Source organism: Melozone crissalis, unplaced genomic scaffold (assembly GCF_028551555.1).
Source record: "Melozone crissalis strain CALT ecotype California unplaced genomic scaffold, PUWL_Pcris_2 ptg000734l_1, whole genome shotgun sequence".
Classification (NCBI taxonomy): Eukaryota; Metazoa; Chordata; class Aves; order Passeriformes; family Passerellidae; genus Melozone; species Melozone crissalis.
The window spans coordinates 15,637-35,967 of record NW_026536387.1 but is presented as its reverse complement, the minus strand read 5'-3'; the positions used below and the strand labels follow the sequence as shown (position 1 = coordinate 35,967).

Below are 20,331 nucleotides of genomic sequence, written 5' to 3'. Positions count from 1 at the left end.
ACACGGGGACACAGGGACAGACGGATAGACGGACACGGGGACACAGGGACAGACGGACACGGGGACACAGGGACAGACAGGGGGACAGACGGACACACGGACAGACGGACAGAGGGACACAGGGACACGGGGACAGACGGGGGACAGACGGACAGACGGACGGACGGACACGGGGACAGACGGACGGACGGACGGACGGACGGACGCTGGCGCTGTCGCTGGGGCTGGGGGGGGGTCCCGGGGCCCTCGATGGGGGTCTCAGCGCCCCCCCCGCCCCCCCACAGATGGACAGGGCGCAGCTGCTGCGGGGGGAGCTGCAGAGGGTGAGGAGGGGGCGCGGGGGACCCCCGGGGGTGGGGAGGGGGCGGGGAGGGACCCCCGGGAGTGGGGAGAGACCCCCGGGAATGGGGAGGGACCCCCGGGATTGCGGAGAGACCCCCGGGAATGGGGAGGGACCCCCGGGAATGGGGAGAGACCCCCGGGAATGGGGAGGGGGCGGGGAGGGACCCCCGGGAGTGGGGAGAGACCCCCGGGATTGGGGAGGGACCCCCGGGAATGGGGAGAGACCCCCGGGAATGGGGAGGGACCCCCGGGAATGGGGAGAGACCCCCGGGAATGGGGAGGGGACGGGGAGGGACCCCCGGGATTGGGGAGAGACCCCCGGGACTGGGGAAGGGGCTCGGAACGAAGGGTGGGGGTCCCTGCCCCATTTTGGGGAGTCCCTTGGGGTCTCACAGGCAGGATCAGTTTTGGGGGTGTCCCTGGGGGTCCTGCCCCATTTTGGGGGGTCCCTGACTGATTTTGGGGGGGGTCCCAAGGCAGGGGCCGTTTTGGGGGTGTCCCTGGGGGTCTCTCACCCATTTTGGGGGTCTCACAGGCAGGGGCCGTTTTGGGGGTGTCCCTGGGGGTCTCTCACCCATTTTGGGGTCTCACAGGCAGGGGCCGTTTTGGGGGTGTCCCTGGGGGTCCTGCCCCGCCTGCGCCGGGAGCTCGAGGGGCTGCGGGGGGGAGCGGCGGCGGCTGCGGCGCCTCCTGAGGCGGCGGCTCCAGGTGAGACCCCTCCCCAAAATTCCCTGTGAGACCCCCAAAAAACCCCCCAAAATCCCCCCTGACACCCCCAAAACTGCCCTGACCCCCTCAAATCTTTCCTGACCCCCCAAAAACACCCTGAAACCCCCCAAAACCTTCTTGAGCCTCCCAAAATCTCCCTGACCCCCTAAAAACTGCCCTGAACCCCCCAAATACTCTTTTGACCCCCCCCCAAATCCCTCCTGACCACCCAAAAAACCTCCCTGACCCCCCAAACCCCCCCCCAAAACTGCCCTGACCCCCCCCAAACGCTCCTGAGCCCCCCAAAACCGCCCTGAGCCCCCATTCCAGGGCAGGGGGCGGATCCTGGTGTGATGGAGGGCTCTGATTGGCTGGGCAAGGGATCCTGAGGTGGTGGAGGGCTCTGATTGGCTGGGGACTGGATCATGGGGTGATGGAGAGATCTGATTGGCTGGAGAATGGATCACAGGGTGATGGAGGGCTCTGATTGGCTAGGGAATGGATCCCAAGCTCACAGAGGGCTCTGATTGGCTGGGGAATGGATCCCGGGGTGGTGGAGAGATCTGATTGGTTGGGGAGTGGATTCCATAAGGCTCTGATTGGCTGGGGAATGGGTCACGGAGTGATGGAGAGCTCTGATTGGCTGGGGAAGGACCTCAGAGGGAGAGAAGGCTCTGATTGGCTGGGGAATGGATCCCAGGGCAACAAAGGGCTCTGATTGCCTGCGAAATTGATCCTATAGGGCTCTGATTGGCTGGGGAAGGAACCCAGGGTGACAGAAGGCTCTGATTGGTTGGGGAAGTATCCCAGAGGAAGAGAAAGGCTGTGATTGGCTGGGGAGTTGATCCTAGGCTCACAGAGAGCTCTGATTGGCTGGGAAATGATCCCAGAGGGCTCTGATTGGCTGCAGGAGCTGGAGGAGACCCAGCGGCAGATCGAGGCCGAGCTGGAGCGAGCGGCGACCGCCAAGAGTGACGGGTGGGGACCCCAAAAACCCCAAAGCCTCCCTGGAACCCCCCAAAATCTCCTGATACCCCTAAACCCAATACCCTGAAATCTCGACACCCCCAAAATCTCCCTGGAATCCCCAAAACCCCCCTGGAACCCCAAAAACCCCCCAAAACCTAACCAGGAACCCCCCAACCCCCCCCCCCCCCCGTGGAACCTCCCCAATCTCTCTGGGACCCCCTAAAAACTCCCCTAAACCCCAAAACCCCCCAAACCCCCGTGACACCCCAAAACTTGATACCCTCAAAACCCAATGAAACCCAACCCCCCCCTAGAACCCCAAACCGCCCCCTGGAACCCCCCAAGCCCCCCCCCAGCATCCCCCAAAAATTTCCCTGGAACACCCTGGAACCCCCCAGATCGCCCCTGAACCCCAACCCCCCCCCCCCCCCCCGGAACCCCCCCAGAACTCGAAAACACCCCCCAAAAAAACCCCTGGATCCCCAAACTCCCCCCAAAACCCTCTCTGGAAGCCCCTGGAACCTCCCCAAAAGCCCCCTGAAACCCCAAAACCTGACACCCCCAGACGCCCCCCCTGACACCCCAAAACCCCCACCTGGAACCCCTGAAACCTCCCCTGAAACCCCCCCCAGAACTCCAAAACCCCCCCCAAAAAACCCCCCGGGACCCCCAAAAATGCCCCCTCCAGAACTCAAAAACCCCCCTGGGACCCCCCAAAATCCCCCCCGAACACCCCCAGAACTCCCGGAGCACCCCAAAATCTCGGCTCCCCCGGACGCCGGTGTGTCCCCGTGTCCCCCCAGGGCCCCTCAGGCGTCTCGGGGGTCCCTGGGGGGGTCCCGGGGGGCTCCGGACGAGGCCGAGCGGGAGCGGGGGGCGGCTCCGGGAGCGGCAGCGGCGCCTGCGGAGCTTCCTGGGCACCAAGGGGAGAGCGAGGGACAGAGCGGGTACGGGGGGAACTGGGAATGGGAACTGGGGGGAATTGGGAATGGGAACGGGAACTGGGAGCACTGGGAACGGGGACTGGGAGCACTGGGAATGGGGACTGGGAAGCACTGGGAACGGGAACTGGGAGCACTGGGAATGGGGACTGGGAGCACTGGGATCGGGAACTGGGAGCACTGGGAACGGGAACTGGGAGCACTGGGAATGGGGACTGGGAGCACTGGGAACGGGAACTGGGAGCACTGGGATTGGGGACTGGGAGCACTGGGAATGGGGACTGGGAGCACTGGGAACGGGAACTGGGAGCACTGGGATTGGGGACTGGGAGCACTGGGATTGGGAACTGGGAGCACTGGGAATGGGGACTGGGATTGGGAACTGGGGGCGCCTGCGGAGCTTCCTGGGAGCCAAAGGGAGAGCGAGGGACAGAGCGGGTATGGGGGGAACTGGGAATGGGAACTGGGAGGGACTGGGGGGACTGGGGGGGATTGGGAACAGGGATTGGGAACTGGGAGCACTGGCAGGGACATGGAATGGGGACAGGGGGAACTGGGATTGGGGATTTGGGACTGGGAACTGGGGGAACTGGAGGCTCCTGGATCTCCTGGGGAGGATTTTATGGGGGGTCTGTGGGATATTTTGGGGAGGATTTCGGGGGTCCCTGGGATATTTTGGGGAGGATTTTGGGGGTCCCTGGGATATTTTGGGGAGGATTTTGGGGGTCCCTGGGATATTTTGGGGAGGATTTCGGGGGTCCGTGGGATATTTTGGGGAGGATTTCGGGGGTCCCTGGGATATTTTGGGGGTCCCATGGATGTCCCCCTCCCCAGCTCGGCCCCATCTGAAGCCCCGAGCCCCCCCTGGACCCCCCGAGGGGATGGGGGAGGGGCTGGAGCCCCCCAAAAATGAGGAGGAGGAGGAGGAGGAGGAGGAGGAAGAGACCTGGATGGACGGTGAGAGAGAATTTGGGGGGGTCTCGGGGGTTTTGGGGTACAAAAGGGTCTGGGGGAGGTTCCCATGGGGGATTTTGGGGTTCCCATGTTGATTTTTTTGGGGTTCTGGGAATGTTTCTATGTTGGCTTTGGAGTTCCCATTGTGGATTTTGGGGTTCCCATGTTGATTTTGGGGTTCATGGAAGGTTCCCATGCTGATTTTTGGGGCTCCCGTGCTGATTTTTGGGGTTCCCATGTTGATTTTTGGTGTTCAGGGAAAGTTCCCAAGGTGGATTTTGGGGTCCCCACACTGATTTTTAGGGTTCCCCAGCTGATTTTTGGGGTTCAGGGAAGGTTTCCATGGTGGATTTTTGGGGTTCCCCTGTTGATTTTTGGGGTTCCCATGTTGACTTGGGGGCTCAGGGGTGGTTCCCATTGTGGATTTTGGGGTTCCCATGGTGGATTTTGGGGTTCCCCCGTTGGTTTTTGGGGTTCAGGGGGTTCCCATGGTGGATATTGGGGTTCAGGGAAGGTTCCCATGCTGTTTTTTGGGGTTCCAATGGTGAATTTTGGGGTCCCCACGCTGGTTTTTGGGGTTCCCATGGGGGATTTTGGGGTTCAGGGAAGGTTCCCACGTTGATTTTGGGGTTCCCCCGTTGGTTTTTGGGGTGCAGGGGACGCCCAGAGCTTCTCTCAGTTCCTGCTGCTGACGGAGCAGCACCGGGAGCTGCAGCAGCACGTGGAGCAGGTGGGACCCAAAATCACCCCAAAACCCCCCCAAAAAATCCCTCAAAACCCCTTCAGACACCCCAAAACCCCTCCAGGGACCCCCAAAACCACCCCTAAACCCCTTCAGACACCCCAAAACCCCCCCACAGATCCCCCACAGCATCCCCAAACTCCCCCAAATCCCCTCCCAAAACCTCCCAAAATTCATCCAGACACCCCAAAAGACCCCCTCAAAACCCCTCCCGACACCCCAAAACCCCGTCCCCAGCTCCGGGCCGCCGTGGCAGCGGCCGAGACCCCCGAGGAGCCGGGGGGACCCCCGGGGGACCCCGAAATGGAGACCCGGGAGCTGCGGGAGCGCGAGAGGAGGGGGAGGGAGGAGCTGCAGCACCTGAGGGCAGGTAAAGGGTCTGGGGGGCAAATTTGGGGTCCTGAGGGAGATTTGGGGTCTGGGGGTGGAACTTGGGGGGGGGTTATTGGGGTTTATTTGGGGTCCTGAGGGGGTTTTTGGGGGGATTTAGGGAGGGTTTATTCGGGGTATGGGGGAGAAATTTGGGGTCTGAGGGGGAAATTTTGGGGTCTGGGATGGGGTAATTTGGGGTCTGGGGGGGGCAAATTTGGGGTCTGGGGGGCAAATTTGGGGTCTGAGGGTGGAATTTGGGGTCCTGAGAGGCATTTGGGGGGCTTATGGGGGGTTTATTTGGGGTCTGGGGGGCAAATTTGGGGTCTGGAGGCGTAGTTTGGGGGGGTTATGGGGTTAATTTGGGGTCCTGAGGGGGTTTTGGGGAAGTTTATTTGGGGTCTGGGGGGCAAATTTGGGGTCTGGAGGGGTAGTTTGGGGTCTGGGATGGGGTAATTGGGGGTCTGGGGGGTAATTTGGGGTCTGGGGGTGGAATTTGGGTGGGTTATGGGGGTTTGTTTGGGGTCTGGGGGTGGAATTTTGGGGCTGGGGGGGCAATTTGGGGTCCTGAGGGGCAGTTTGGGGTCCCGAGGGGTATTTGGGGGCAGTTATGGGGGGTAATTGGGAGTCTGGGGGGGGTAAATTTGGGGTCTGGGGGGGTAATTTGGGGGGGGTTTATGGGGTTAATTTGGGGTCCTGAGGGGTTTTTGGGGGGTTATGGGAGGTTTATTTGGGGTCTGGGGGAGAAATTTGGGGTCTGAGGGGGAAATTTTGGGGTCTGGGGGGGCAAATTTGGGGTCTGGGGGTGGAATTTGGGGTCTGGGATGGGGTAATTTGGGGTCTGGGGGGCAATTTTGGGGGGAGTTATGGGGTTAATTTGGGGTCCTGATGGGTTTTTGGGGGGAGTTGGGGGAAGTTTTTGGGAATTTGGGGGTCCTGAGAGGTTTTGGGGGGAATCATTTGGGGTTTTTTGGGGGGTTCTGAAGGGTTTTTTTGGGGGTCCTGATGGGTTTTTTGGGGGGGGTTACTGGGGTTTTTTGGGGTCCTGAAGGGTATTTTGGGGGGTCTTGGGGGGTCTTGGGGGTCTTGAGGGGTTTTGGGGGGTCCTATGGGGTTTTCTGGGGGGTCCTGAGAGGTTTTTGAGGGGGTTATGGGAGGTTTTTGGGGGTCCTGGGGGGTTTTGGGGGGTCCTGATGGGATTTTGGGGGTCCTGGGGGAGTTTATGGGACTTTTTGGGGGGGTCCTGAGGGGTTTTTGGGGTTTTTTTTGGGGGTCCGGGGGGTATAATTTGGGGGGGGGGGTTTATTTGGGTTCAGTGAGGACCCCCAGGTTTTGGGGTCCCCTCTGATTTCGGGGGTCCCCCCCAGGTCTGTCGGAGCTGCTGGCCCAGCTGGAGGAGGCACAGGGGGACCCCGACCCCCCCCAGGATTGGGGGGGACCCCTCCCAAAATTGGGGGGACCCCTCCCAGGATTGGGGAGACCCCCAAAATTTGGGGGACCCCCTGTGGGAGCAGCTGCGGCGCCTGGAAATCGGGGTGACCCGGCTGCTGCTGCGGGGGGGGGCACCCCAAAACCCGGTGAGGGAACTGGGGGGGACTGGGAGGGACTGGGGGGGGGGTGAAATTTGGGGGGGTTTGGGGTGATTTTGGGGTGATTTTGGGGGGCAATTTTGGGTTTGGCGGGGGGGGAGGGTTTGGGGGTTCATTGGGGAAATTTGGGGAGATTTGAGAGGTCATTGGGGAAATACTTGGGGGTTAATTTGGGAGAATTTTGGGGTTCATTGTGGGAGAATTTGGGGTTTATTGGGGATAATTTGGGGGTTTATTGGGGGAAAAATTTGGGGGTTAATTGTGGAAAAAAATGATATTTATTGGGGGAAAATTTGGGGTTTAATTGGGGAAAAAAATTGTGGTTTAATTGGGGATAAGTTTGGGATTTATTGGGGAAATTCAGGGGTTAATTGAGGGAAAATTCGGGTTTTGGGGTCCCCCCCCCCCCCCCCAGGTCCCGGCAGGGCACGAGGCCGTTTGGAGCCGCCCCCCCCCCTCCACGCCCCCCCAGCCCCAGGTGAGACCCCCAGCAATGAGGGGGGGTCCCCCTCCCCCCATGCCACAGCACCCCGGGGTGCCCCACAAATTCCCAAATTCCCAAATCCCCACAGGGAGGGGCCCGCGGTGGGGGAGGAAGAGGAGGAAGAGGAAGAGCAGGAGAGACCCCTGAGCCCCCGAGAGCTGCGGGAGAGGGTCCTGAGAGAGGTGGGGGGGCAGGGGGGGGGTCCTGGAACCCATGGAGGGGGTCCTGGGACACATGGGTGGGGGTCCTGAGATATGGGTGGGGGTCTCAGATCCATGGGAAGGGTCCTGGGATATGGGTGGGGGTCCCAGATCTATAGGAGGGGGTCCTGGTGCCATGGGTGGGGGTCCCAGGTCTGTGGGTGGGGGTCCCTGTGCCGAGGGTGGGGGTCCAGGGTCCATGGGTGGGGGTCCCAAAATCATGGGTGGGGGTTCTGGGACATGGGTGGGGGTCCCAAACCCACGGATGAAGCTCCTGGGTCTGTGGGTGAGGGTCCCAGATCTATGGGTGGGGGTCCCTGTGCCATGGGTGGGGGTCCCAGGTTTATGGATGGGGCTCCTGGGTCCATGGTGAGGGTCCCAGATTTATGGGTGGGGGTCCTGAGTTTATGGGTGGGGGTCCCAGACTCATGGGTGGGGGTTTCAGATCTATGGGTGGGGGTCTGGAGTTATGGGTGAAGGTCCCAGATTTATGGGTGGGGGTCCCAAAACCGTGGGTGGGGGTTCTGGGATATGGGTGGGGCTCCTGGGTCCCATGGGTGGGGGTCCCGGATTTATGAGTGGGGGTCCCGCTACCATTGGGGGGGGGGTCCCAGATTCATGGCGGTGGTCTCAGAGCCATGGGTGGGGGGTCCCGCTGCCATTGGGGGGGTTCCGGATTTACGGGTGGGGGTCCCATGTCCATAGGTGGGATCCCAGATTTGTGGGTGGGGGTCCCGCTGCCATTGAGGGGGTCCCGGACCCCCAGGCCCCCCCCCTAATCTCCCTCCCTCCCGCAGGTGCTGAGCCGCGAGGGACCCCTCCCCACCCCCCCCCGTCTGAATCTGGGGGGTCCCTGAGCGCCCCCCCCCCCCCACACCGGATGTCAGGGTCCCCCACCCCGTTGCCATGGCAACCCAGTAAATATTTGCGGCTGTCGCGGGCGCGTTGCCCCCGGCAACGGCCAAACTTCCCAAAACAGCGCGAAACGGCCCAAAACGGGCCCGGGAGGGAGGGGGAAGTGGGGGAGGGGTGGGGGCGCCGCCCGGTGTCCCCCGTGTCACCCACCCGAGGGCGGGGGTCGCACGTGGGTGCCCCTCCCCCACTTTGGGGATACCCCAGGGACCCCCTCAGAGCCCCCCCCCCGTTCGTGGTGATGCCCTGACGTCATTGCCCGGGACCCCCTGACGTCACAGCCCTCTGGCCACGCCCCGGTGGGCACCGCCCGGAGTGACACGGCTGGGACCGGCCCGGCGGAGGGACCCGAACCCGCCCGAGGGGAGCCGAACCGGGAGGAGCCGAACCGCTCCGGAAACACCCGAACCGTCCCGCCCGAGGGGACCCGAACCCGCCGAGGGACCCGAACTTGGAGGAGCCGAACCGCTCCGGAAACACCCGAACGGTCCCGAAACAACGGAACCGGGAGCGTCCCGCGCTAATTGACCCGAACCGGGAGGAGCCGAACCGTCCCGAAACACCCGAACCGGGACTGTCCCGCGCGAATTGACCCGAACCCACCCGAGGTGACCCGAACCCGCCTGAGGGACCCGAACTTGGACGAGCCGAACCGCTCCGGAAACACCCGAACTTAAGACTCGAAGGGGGACCCGAACCTGCCCGGGGGCCCCGAACGAAGACCCGAAGTTGTCCGGAAAGACCCGAACGTATCCGAGGGGACCCGAACCCGCCAGAGGGAAGCCGAACCCGCCTGAGGGGAGCCGGACCCGCCAGAGGGAAGCCGAACCGGGAGGGACCGAACCGCTCCAGAGAGACCCAAAACACCCGAACCGGCCCGGAGGGGACCCGAATCGGGACCGTCCCGTCCGGAAAGACCCGAACCGAACCCCCTCAAAACTCCTCCGGAACAACCCGAACCACTCGGGTGAGTGTCGGGACCCTCCCTGAGGTCTTGTGGGGAAGGGGAGGTGACACAACGGGGAGGATCCTGGGGTGCCCCTTCCCCCGAACCCTCGGGGGTCTCCTGTGCCCCTCGGGGGTCCCCCCTGTCCCTCAGGGGTCTCCCCCGGACATTTGGGACCCCCCCCCATCACCCACAGGATGCAGCCAGCGCCCGGGTGGGGCGGGGCGACCCCAGGATGAGGCGAGGGGGGGGGAAAGGAAGGAGATTCTCCAAGGCCTTATATGGGCACAGCCCTGACCGCCCCCAGCCCCTGCATGGCCGGGACCCCCCGGACCCCCGGGGTGAACCCCAACATGGCCGGGACCCCCCCAGACCCCCGGGGTGAACCCCAACATTCCTGGGATCCCCCTCAGTGCAGGGAATCCCCCCTAAGCCACAAGTGACTTCAGTCCTTCCAGCCCGCCCAAAGCTCCTCAGGGCTCTGAGATCCCCCCCACCCTCTGCAGCCCCCTCCCCACAGGGCCCTGTACCCCAAATATCCCCCAGTCCTTAATTCCATCCCAGTACCCCCCAGTCCTGCACACCCCAAATTCCCTCAATAACCCCAAATCCCCCCTGAGCCCCTCATCTCTCCACATCCTTTGGGATTCCCTCATTCCCTCTTTGCTGTGTGCAGACCCCCCCACCTCCCAGCAGCTCAACACCCTCAAGGTGTAAACCTGAGGATAAAAATTTATCCCCGACCCCATTAAAAAAAAAAAAAATTACAAAAAAATTTAAAACTCACTCCCAACCCCACTGAAAAAATACAAACAAAAAAATTACAAAAACATTACAAAAAAATTTTAACACTCACCCCCAACCCCACTGAAAAAATATCAAAAAAATTACAAAAACAAACCAACTTACCCCCAACCCTGTTAAAAATACAAACAAAAAAATTAGAAGAAAATTTTAAAACTTACCCCCAACCCCATTAAAAAAAATTACCAAAAAACCCAAAAGCCAACATTTAAACATTTACCCCCAACCCCATTTAAAAAAAAAAATTACAAATAAAAAAAAAGTTACCAAAATTTTCCAAAATTTACCCCGACCCCATTAAAAAAAACCAATACGAACAAAAAAAAAAATTACAAAAAAATTTAAGAACTTACTTCCAACCCCATTAAAAAAAAAGAAATTACCAAAAAAAAATTTTTTCAAACATTTACCCACAACCTCATTTAAAAAAATTACAAAAAAAAAAAAAGCCAAAAAAAATTTACCCCCAACCCCCCTTAACCCCCAATATCCCTGGTACCCCCCTCAGCCCCAACACCCCAAACCCCCCCATATCCCCCAACACCCCCCAAGACCCCCTGACACCCCAGTGACCCCAACATCCCTCAGGACCCCCTGATGCCCCAGTGACCCCAACACCCCCCGAGCCCCCCTGACCCCCCAGTGCCCCCCATCTCTCCACAACCCCCATATCCCCCAACACCCCAATATCCCCCAGGACCCCAACACCCCCCCTGACCCCCCAGCGCCCCCTATCTCTCCGCAGCCCCCGCCATGCCCGCTCCGTGCCGCCCCCCGTCCATCCTGCGCTGTGTCCAGGCCCTCAGCGCCCTCCTGGCCCTGGCTCTGGCCGCTGCCCCCGGCTACTGGAACCCGGGCGAGGGCGACGGCTGCTTGTCCGCCTGGGCTTTATCCTTCGTCTTCACCACCCTCCTCCTCCTCAACGACGCCTTCCGCCGCCCTCCGCCCCGCCGCGACCTGCCGCTGGCCCTGGCCTGCGCGGCCGCCATGGCTTGTGCCACCGCCACCATCTTGTGGCCGCTGGGACACCTCCGGGGACACGAGGGCAGCTACGGCCGCCCCCGCGCCCTCCGCGCCGCCGCCACGGCCGCCTCGGCCGTCGCCACGCTGGCCTACGCCGCCGAGGTGGCCCGAGACCGAGCGCGACCCGGAGAGGCCGCCCCTTACCTGGCCACTCCCTCGGGGCTGCTCAAGGTGGCCGAAGCCTTCCTCGCCCTCCTCCTCCTCGGGCTGTCGGCCGAGCTGGGCGCGGCGTCGGGGCCGGCGGCTTTGCGTTGGTGTCTGGGCATTTTCTGCGTGTCCTTCGTGCTGGGGGTGCTGCTGGTCGGGGGGTGCCTGCTGGGCTGGGGGTGGTGCGGGTGGATGAGGGACCCCGAGGGGATGCGCTGGGGCTTGGGGATCTATGCGGGGCTGGGGGTGGTGGCCTACGGGGCGACCACGGTGCTGTGGTCGCTCTACAGCTTCTCGGATGACATGGGGGGTCAATCACGGAGACCCTACGGCTGCCCGGCCACGTGCGCCTGGGACAGGAGGGTGCTGGTGGCCGTGCTCAGCGGCCTCAATTTGGTGGCGTTCGGCGTGGATTTGGGGCAGACGGGGAGGTTGGTGCTGTTGAGAGCCTGAGGGGGCACTCCAGGGTGAGTTGGGGGGGGGAGGCAAAACCTTAAAGGGGGTCTGGGGTCTCCCACAGGTTGGGATCAGGGCCTTTGTGGGGGTCTGGGTTGATTCCTGGGGTGGGATCAGGCTCCCAGAAGGGTCTTGGATCCTCTATGGGGCAGGATTGGGATCCCAAGAGGGGTCTGGGGTCTCCTTCTGGAATGTATTTGGATCCTAGTGGGGGTCTGGGTGTCCCCCTGAGGGGGTATGGGACCCTAACTGGGGTCTGGTGTCCCCTCATGGGGTGGGATCAGGCTCCTAATGGGAATCCTGGACCCTCTATAGGGCAGGATTGAACCCCTAATGTGGGTCTGGGGGTCACCCCAGGGTGGGATCCAGCCCCTAATGGGGTTTGGGGTCACCCCAGGGTGGGATCAGGCTCCTAATGGGAATCCTGGACCCTCTATAGGGCACGATTGAACGCTTAATGGGGTTTGGGGTCACCCCAGGGTGGGATGGGGGTGCTATGGAGGTCTGGGGTCTCCCCTTGGGGTGAGATCAAGCCCCTACTGGGAATCCTGGATCCTTTTTGGGGCAGAATATGGCCCTTTTCAGAGTCAGAGTCTCCTCTGGGGAGATAATGGAACCCTAATGGAGATCCTGGTTCCTCCTGTGGGTGGGATTCAGCCCTTGATGGTGATCTGGGGTCCCACCAGGGTGGGATTGGGTGCCTTAATGGGGTCTGGGGTCTCTCCTGGGGTGGGATTCAGCCCTTAATGGGGGTCTGGGGTCCCACTAGGGTGGGATCGGGTGCCTGAATGGGGTCTGGACCCTCTATAGGGCAGGATTGAGTCCCTAATGGGGGTCTGGGGTCTCTCCTGGGGTGCGATTCAGCCCTTAATGGGGGTCTGGGGTCCCACCAGGGTGGGATCGGGTGGCTCAATGGGTTCTGGACCCTCTATAGGGCAGGATTGAGTCCCTAATGGGGGTCTGGGGTCCCTCCTGGGGTGGGGTGGGGTGCCTGAATGGGGTCTGGACCCTCTATAGGGCAGGATTGAGCCCCTAATGGGGGTGTGGGGTCTCTCCTGGGGTGGGATTCAGCCCTTAATGGGGGTCTGGGGTCCCACCAGGGTGGGATCGGGTGGCTCAATGGGTTCTGGATCCTCTCTGGGGCAGGATCTGGTGCTTGGGGGGGGGCGTCTGGGATCAAGTGCCTGAGGGATCCTTCCTGGAGGGATGGTGGGATCACAAGGGGGTCTTGGGGAGGGGGACACCGCTGAGGCCTTACCTGGGGGGTGCGGATGTGTTGTCATTAAAGGGACATTTCTGCTTCTTAATGAGCTGCTGAGTGTCTGTGGTGGGGGGGGCGCAAAAGGGAGGGAAAAGTGTGGGAAATGTGAGGGGGAAAATGGTGGGGAACATGAGGGGGGAAAGGGTGAGAAATGTGAGGGGGGAAAAGGGGAGGGATGGGGAAAAGAGGAGAAAATGGAAAAAATGTGAGGAGGAAAGTGTGGGAAGTCTGAGGGGAAAAGGGTGGGAAATGAAAAAAGGCAGAAAGTGTGAGAGGAAAAAGGGCAGAAAATGTGAGGGGAGAAAAGGGCGGGAAACGTGAGGGGAGAAAAGAGCGGGAAACGTGAGGGGAGGAAAGGCAGCAAATGGAAGGCAAAAAGGTCAGTAAAGCCGAGTGAAAAGGACGGAAAATGAGAGGAAGAAAAGGTACGAAACAAGGGGAGAAAAGGCTGGTAAAAATGAGGGGAGAATGGGTGGGAAATGTAAGAGGGGAAACATGAGGGGAGAAAAGGGTAGGAAACGTGAGGGGAATAAGAGCAGGAAATGTGAGGGGGAAAAGGGTGGGAAATGTGAGGAGAATAAAGGGAAAAGTGAGGGAGAAATGGGGGGAAATGTGAGGGGAGAAAAAGGGCGGGAAACGTGAGGGGGAAAGGCAAGAATTATGAGAAGAAAAAGGGCAGCAAATGTGAGGGGGAAAATGAGAAATGTGAGGGGGGGAAAAGGGGGGGAAACATGAGGGGACAAAGGGCAGGAAATGTGAGGGGAAAACGGGGGGGAAATGTGAGGGGGGAAAAAGAGAGGGAAACCTGAGGGGCAAAGGGAGGAAAACACGAGGGAAAAAGGCAAGAAATGTAAGGGGGAAAGGCAGGAATAGTGAGAGGAAAAAGGGCAGAAAATGTGAGGAGGAAAGTGAGAAATGTGAGGGGGGAAAGGGCGGGAAATGTGAGGGGAGAAAAGGGCGGGAAAGGTGAGGGGAGACAAAGGGAGGGAAACATGAGGGAGAAAATGGAGGAAAATGTGAAGTGGGAAAGGGACACATGAGGGGAAAAGGGGGGGAAACGTGAGGGGGAAAAAGGAGGGAAACATGAAATCTTCTCCTCCCCAATTCCCTCCCCTGTCCCCGCTGCAATCCCACACTCCCCATTCCCAGATGCCCCCCAGTTCCAAGTCACCCCCGTTCTCAAACATCCCCCAAATCCCAGCCCCTCCCCCCCAATCTTTTCTTCCCCCACCAGACCCCATATTCCCCCCAGATCCCAGATGTCCCCCGATCCCAAATCCCAGATTTTTTACTCAGTGGACCAAGTGCAAGAACTTCTAATTTTATTGAGCAAAGCAAAAATGGAATGAAGAAGGTCTGGGGGGGGACCCAAAGTGGAAGTTGTTGGGACACCCCAACTTTGGGATGTCCATGAGGCTCCAGGGGTGTCCAGAAGATCCTGGTGGTTCCCTCGAGGTTCTCCTGGTGCCCACGAGGTTCTGCTGAAGGTTCCTCAGGTCTGTGAGGGCTTCTAGAGGTTCCTACCAAGTTCTAGGGGTGCCTACGGGGTTCTAGAGGTATCTATGGGGTTATAAAGGTGCCTACGGGGTTCAGGAGGTGCCTATGGGGTTCTAGAGGTGCCTATGGGGTTCAGGAGGTGCCTATGGTGTTCTAGAGGTGCCTATAAGGTTCTAGAGGCGCCTATAGGGTTGTGGAGGTGCCTACGGAGTTATGGAGGTGCCTATAAGGTTCTAGAGGTGCCTACAAGGTTCTAGAGGTGCCTATGCGGTTCTGGAGGTGCCTGTGGGGTTATGGAGGTGCCTATATGGTTCTAGAGGTGCCTACAAGGTTCTAGAGATGCCTATAGGGTTATGCAGGTGCCTGTGGAGTTCTAGAGGTGCCTATAAGGTTCTAGAGGTGCCTATGGGGTTCTAGAGATGCCTATGGGGTTATGGAGGTGCCTTTGGAGTTCTAGAGGTGCCTACAAGGTTCTAGAGGTGCCCACAAGTTTCTAGAGGTGCCTGTGTGGTTCTGGGGGTGCCTATGGGGTTCTAGAGTACCCCACAGGGTACTCTTTCCAGTGCTATCAATTCATCTCCTGTTCCTCCAGCTGCACCTTGAGGATGTATTCTTGGTGGTGGGACAGGGTGGCCGTCAGCTTGTAGGCGCCAGCGAACAGCCAGGTGGACACCCTGCCTTCGCCATGAAGCTGACAGCGGGTCACGGCAGTTGTTTTGGTGTCGGGAGGATCCAGCATCTTGCTCATGCGGGTAAAGGTGTCACCCAAATCGTCCCCCTCTCCCAGGTGAACCTTGTCGTGGGACAGCTCCAGCTGCAGCCTTTTGGAGCCATTCCAGTAGACGTGGACAAAGATGGCCAAGGTGAAGGAGTTGGCCTCGTAGACCACGAGCTGCTCGGTTTCCGGGTGCCTGGGCTCGTGGGGAATCTCGCAGAGATCACGGTGACCAGCGAGCAGCTCCGATAGGAGCTCGTGGGGGCTGTGGGATTCCGTGTCATACCTGGGGGGGAAAGGAGGGGTGGGGTCAGCGTGGGGCGGGGTGGGGTCACCAGGAGGTGCTGGGAGCGCTGGGAGGTGATCCCAACTCATGGAGATGATCCCAACCCCTGGAGATGATCCCAAGCCCTGGAGATGATCCCAACCATGGAGATGATCCCAACTCCTGGAGATGATCCCAAGCCCTGGAGATGATCCCAAGCCCTGGAGATGATCCCAAGCCCTGGAGATGATTCCACCCCCTGGAGATGATCCCAGTCCACCATGAAGATCCCACCCAGAGCTGCCCATCCCCTCACCCCGAGGGTCCCTCTGGTGTCCCCCAAACCTCACTTGTGGTACTTCAGGGTGGTGTTCTGGGTGTTGTTGCGGATCCAGAACTCCAGAGGTTTCGGGTTCTGCTCTCTTGCCATCCTCTCAGCTCTGGGATTTCTTCCTAAGGCGAGAAACGGCTCCTTCCTTAAAAAAGAAAAAACAACAAAAAAACAAAAGCAAAAAGTTTATTCGACCTTAACAAAAGTATAAGAAAAGGACTAAATGAGGACAAATCAACAAAAAAGTGTCTGTGCCCACCTTTAGCCAACAGCAAACGGCAAGAAACGAACTGCACATCAATAAAATAAACTTTTCTTCATATTCCCACAGCAGTCATCCCTTTAAGTGCGAAACCAATTAATCATCTCGTTACGTATCTTTAACCGAATGACTCAAATTTTTGGAGGTGGGGCGACCACAAATTTTGGGGTTTTTTAGAAAAGGGGAAGAGGAGGCACCGAGGACAATTTGGGGGGGGGGGGGAGGTTTGTGCTCCTCCCCCCAAATTTTGGGGCAAAGGGGTCCCCAAATATTGATTGGGGACCCCAATTATGGGAGGGGGCGTGTGGGTGTGGGAATCCTTAAAAATCCGAGGGTTTTGGGAAAGCGGCAAAAAGCAGGAAAGGGAAAAGAGCAGAACTGCGATTGGAGTTAAGCAGAAGCCTTAAGGTTGGTGAGAAGTAGAAAAAGAAAGCAATAAAACAATGAATAAAACAGTGATAGAGAAATAAAAGAATAAATAAAAGAATAAAAAAAAGATAAAAAAGGATAAAAAACATAAAAGAATAAGAAATAAAAGAATAAAAAAAAGAATAAAAAATAAAAAGAATAAAAAATAAAAGAATAAAAAATAAAAAGAATAAAAAATAAAATAATTTTTAAAAAAAGAATAAAAAAAACCCCACAATGCTCTGTGTATTAATGCTTAGCTAGAATAACTCTCAGTGCCACAGAAAATTATGTCTAGCGTTACATAAAGAAGTTGACAAATCGGAAAATTTACAATTTAGTCTCCCAAAAAAGTTAAAGAAATGCCTGTCTGCAGAGCTTTAATGAAGAGCTTTAAACAGAATTATCATAAAAAACCAAACTTTCTCGAATGCCAAATACCTGGTCCTGAGACTTTAATTCCGAGCGGCTTCGTCCTCTTCTGAGGGGATCTCGGGTTTTATTTGGGGTGCCCCAGGCAGTGTGGGCAGCAACTTCCCCTTTTCCCCAAGTTTCCTCAGGCATTGAAAACAACGCCCCGATTCTCAGAAGTGACTCAAGGCTTTCGAGTTTCTCCCTCTTTTTCTCCCCTTGGTTCCCGATGCTGGGAACAATCCTCCCGCCCCTGTGCGGAGTCAGTTCCGGGAAATTCCCGGCGTGAAAAACGCCGATCGCTTGGGTTTTTTATGTTAAATTTTAAAAGTTTAATAAAATGGTTGTAAGCATACTAATATGATTAGAGTGATAATAATTTGGACAGCTTGAATTAGGACAATATGAGACAATAAAGACAAAGTGTTACAGAGGTTCGGGTACCTTTTTCTGGGCAGCACAAGCCTGAAAAAGGACACAGTTAACAAAGGATTAACCCTTTAAAACAACAGCCTGCTGCATATTCATACACCTCATACACGATGCATGAATTCCATTCAAACATGGGATTCTGTCTGGTCACCATCAACTTCTTCCTTCTAATCCTAACAGTGCCTCCAAGGCGGGAAGAAGTTCATTTCTTCTGATAATGAAGCAATAAATTCTTTTTCTCTGAAAGATTCAGGTGTCCTGCGGCTGCTGTCTCATTGCGAGTCCTTTCTTTAAAAAGTTTATCCTGCATAGCATTGTTTCTATTTTAACATTTTTTTTATAACCTAGAACTATATTTAACACACTACTTAAGAGAATTAATACAGCATTACTTTCTAACACAACAGATAAAATATTCGTTTTAATATTTGCCAAGGCCAATCACAAAATACGCATTTTTCACATCTGTCAAGCCTTTTTCTTCAGATTCCTTCCAATTTTGGGGACCCCCTCACCCCAAATCTCGAGCCAACACTCGGTCAGGACCTCCCGCAGATTTTGCTGAATATATTTTCTCAAATATAGTTTTAGGTTATAACATAACGTTAAAATAGGAAATATGTATGTGGGATATTTTTTTAAAGAAAGGGATGAGGTACTCACAACAGATATGTGGAAAACACCAATCACTTGTTCTTAAAATTTTAGAAGTTGAATAGTAATAAAATGGTTATAAACCTAGTAATATAATTAGAGTAATAAAAATGTGGACAATTAGGATTTAGGACTAGACAATAAATTAAATTGGCCTTAAATTGGGGGGGTGCAGATGTGTTGTCGTTAAAGGGACATTTCTGCTTCTTAATGAGCTGCTGAGTGTCTGTGAGGGGGCAAAAGGGAGGGAAAAGTGTGGGGAATGTCAGGGAGAAAATGGTGGGGAACGTGAGGGGGGAAAAGGGGAGGGATGGGGAAAAGAGGAGAAAATGGAAAAAATGTGAGGAGGAAAGTGTGGGAAGTCTGAGGGGAAAAGGGTGGGAAATGAAAAAAGGCAGAAAGTGTGAGAGGAAAAAGAACAGAAAATGTGAGGGGAGAAAAGGGCTGGAAACATGAGGGGAGAAAAGAGCGGGAAACGTGAGGGGAGGAAAGAAACGTGAGGGGAGAAAAGGCAGCAAATGGAAGGCAAAAAGGACAGTAAAACCAAGTGAAAAGGACAAGAAATGAGAAGAGGTAAAGGTATGAAACAAGGGGAGAAAAGTGGGGAAATGTGAGAGGAGTAAAGGGTGGGAAACGTGAAGGAAAAAATGGCAGGAAATGTGAGGGGGAAAAGGGTGGGAAATGTGAGGGGAATAAAGGGAAAAGGGAGAAAAGGGGGGAAATGTGAGGGGGAAAAGGGAAATGTGAGGGTAGAACAAGGGTGGGAAACGTGAAGGGGAAAGGGAAAGATGAGGGGGAAAGGGCAAGAGAAAAGGGCAGGAAACTTGAGGGGGGAAAAGGGTGGTAAATGTGCGGGGAAAAGGCAGGAAGTGTGAGAGGAAAGAAGGCAGAAAATGTGAGGGGGAAAGGGAGGGAAACATGAGGGGAAAAAGGGCGGGAAATGTGAGGGGGAAAATGGGGGCAAACGTGAGGGGAAAAGGCAAGAAGCATGAGAAGAAAAAGGGCAGAAAATGTGAGGGGAAAAGTGAGAAGGGTGGGAGGGAAAAGGGCGGGAAAGATGAGGGGACAAAGGGCAGGAAATGTGAGGGGAAAAGAGGGGGAAATGTGAGGGGGAAAAAGAGAGGGAAACCTGAGGGGCAAAGGGAGGAAAACACGAGGGAAAAAGGCAAGAAATGTAAGGGGGAAAGGCAGGAATAGTGAGAGGAAAAAGGGCAGAAAATGTGAGGAAGAAAGTGAGAAATGTGAGGGGGGAAAGGGCGGGAAATGTGAGGGGAGACAAAGGGAGGGAAACATGAGGGAGAAAATGGAGGAAAATGTGAAGTGGGAAAGGGACACATGAGGGGAAAAGGGAGGAAAACGTGAGGGGGAAAAAGGAGGGAAACATGAAATCTTCTCCTCCCCAATTCCCTCCCCTGTCCCTGCTGAAATCCCACACTCCCCATTCCCAGATGCCCCCCAGTTCCAAGTCACCCCCGTTCTCAAACATCCCCCAAATCCCAGCCCCTCCCCAATCTTTTCTTCCCCCTCCAGACCCCATATTCCCCCCAGATCCCAGATGTCCCCCGATCCCAAATCCCAGATTTTTTACTCAGTGGACCAAGTGCAAGAACTTCTAATTTTATTGAGCAAAGCAAAAATGGAATGAAGAAGGTCTGGGGGGGGACCCAAAGTGGAAGTTGTTGGGACACCCCAACTTTGGGATGTCCATGAGGGTCCAGGGGTGTCCATAAGATCCTGGTGGTTCCCTCGAGGTTCTCCTGGTGCCCACGAGGTTCTGCTGAAGGTTCCTCAGGTCTGTGAGGGCTTCTAGAGGTTCCTACCAAGTTCTAGGGGTGCCTACGGGGTTCTAGAGGTGTCTACGGGGTTATAAAGGTGCCTATGGGGTTCTGGAGGTGCCTGTGGGGTTCTGGAGGTGCCTATGGGGTTCTAGAGGTGCCTACAAGGTTCTAGAGGTGCCTATGCGGTTGTGGAGGTGCCTACGGAGTTATGGAGGTGCCTAAGAAGTTCTAGAAGTGCCTATGGGGTTCTAGAGATGCCTATGGGGTTATGGAGGTGTCTGTGGAGTTCTAGAGGTGCCTACAAGGTTCTAGAGGTGCCTATGCGGTTCTGGAGGTGCCTGTGTGGTTCTGGGGGTGCCTATGGGTTTCTAGAGTACCCCACAGGGGTCCTTTCCAGTGCTATCAATTCATCTCCTGTTCCTCCAGCTGCACCTTGAGGGTGTATTCTTGGTGGTAGGACAGGGTGGCCGTCAGCTTGTAGGGGCCAGCGAACAGCCAGGTGGACACCCTGCCTTCGCCATGAAGCTGACAGCGGGTCACGGCAGTTGTTTTGGTGTCGGGAGGATCCAGCATCTTGCTCATGCGGGTAAAGGTGTCACCCAAATCGCCCCCGTCTCCCAGGTGAACCTTGTCGTGGGACAGCTCCAGCTGCAGCCTTTTGGAGCCATTCCAGTAGACGTGGACAAAGATGGCCAAGGTGAAGGAGTTGGCCTCGTAGACCACGAGCTGCT

The 20,331-nt window shown here is 56.8% G+C and overlaps 2 protein-coding genes and 1 long non-coding RNA gene across 3 annotated transcripts; all 3 read left to right on the top strand.

The window, feature by feature from the left end:
* Positions 1 to 259: 259 nt before the first annotated feature.
* On the top strand, positions 260 to 2,029 carry LOC128950575 (uncharacterized). The gene is made up of 3 exons (XR_008484376.1): positions 260 to 323; positions 936 to 1,050; positions 1,961 to 2,029. It is a non-coding gene; the product is annotated as an uncharacterized LOC128950575 (long non-coding RNA).
* A 1,847-nt stretch (positions 2,030 to 3,876) lies between these two features.
* LOC128950576 (basic salivary proline-rich protein 1-like) lies at positions 3,877 to 9,873 on the top strand. Its single transcript, XM_054295445.1, has 6 exons — positions 3,877 to 3,917; positions 4,571 to 4,644; positions 4,894 to 5,026; positions 6,393 to 6,602; positions 8,096 to 8,215; positions 9,833 to 9,873. Exons 1-6 carry the CDS (start codon positions 3,911 to 3,913, stop codon positions 9,871 to 9,873), a joined length of 585 nt encoding a protein of 194 aa, XP_054151420.1. The 5' UTR covers positions 3,877 to 3,910.
* An 832-nt stretch (positions 9,874 to 10,705) lies between these two features.
* Positions 10,706 to 12,795, top strand: LOC128950574 (myeloid-associated differentiation marker-like). The gene has a single exon (XM_054295444.1). The coding sequence runs from the start codon at positions 10,714 to 10,716 to the stop codon at positions 11,581 to 11,583; it is 870 nt and encodes a 289-aa protein (XP_054151419.1). The 5' UTR covers positions 10,706 to 10,713; the 3' UTR covers positions 11,584 to 12,795.
* Positions 12,796 to 20,331: the final 7,536 nt, after the last annotated feature.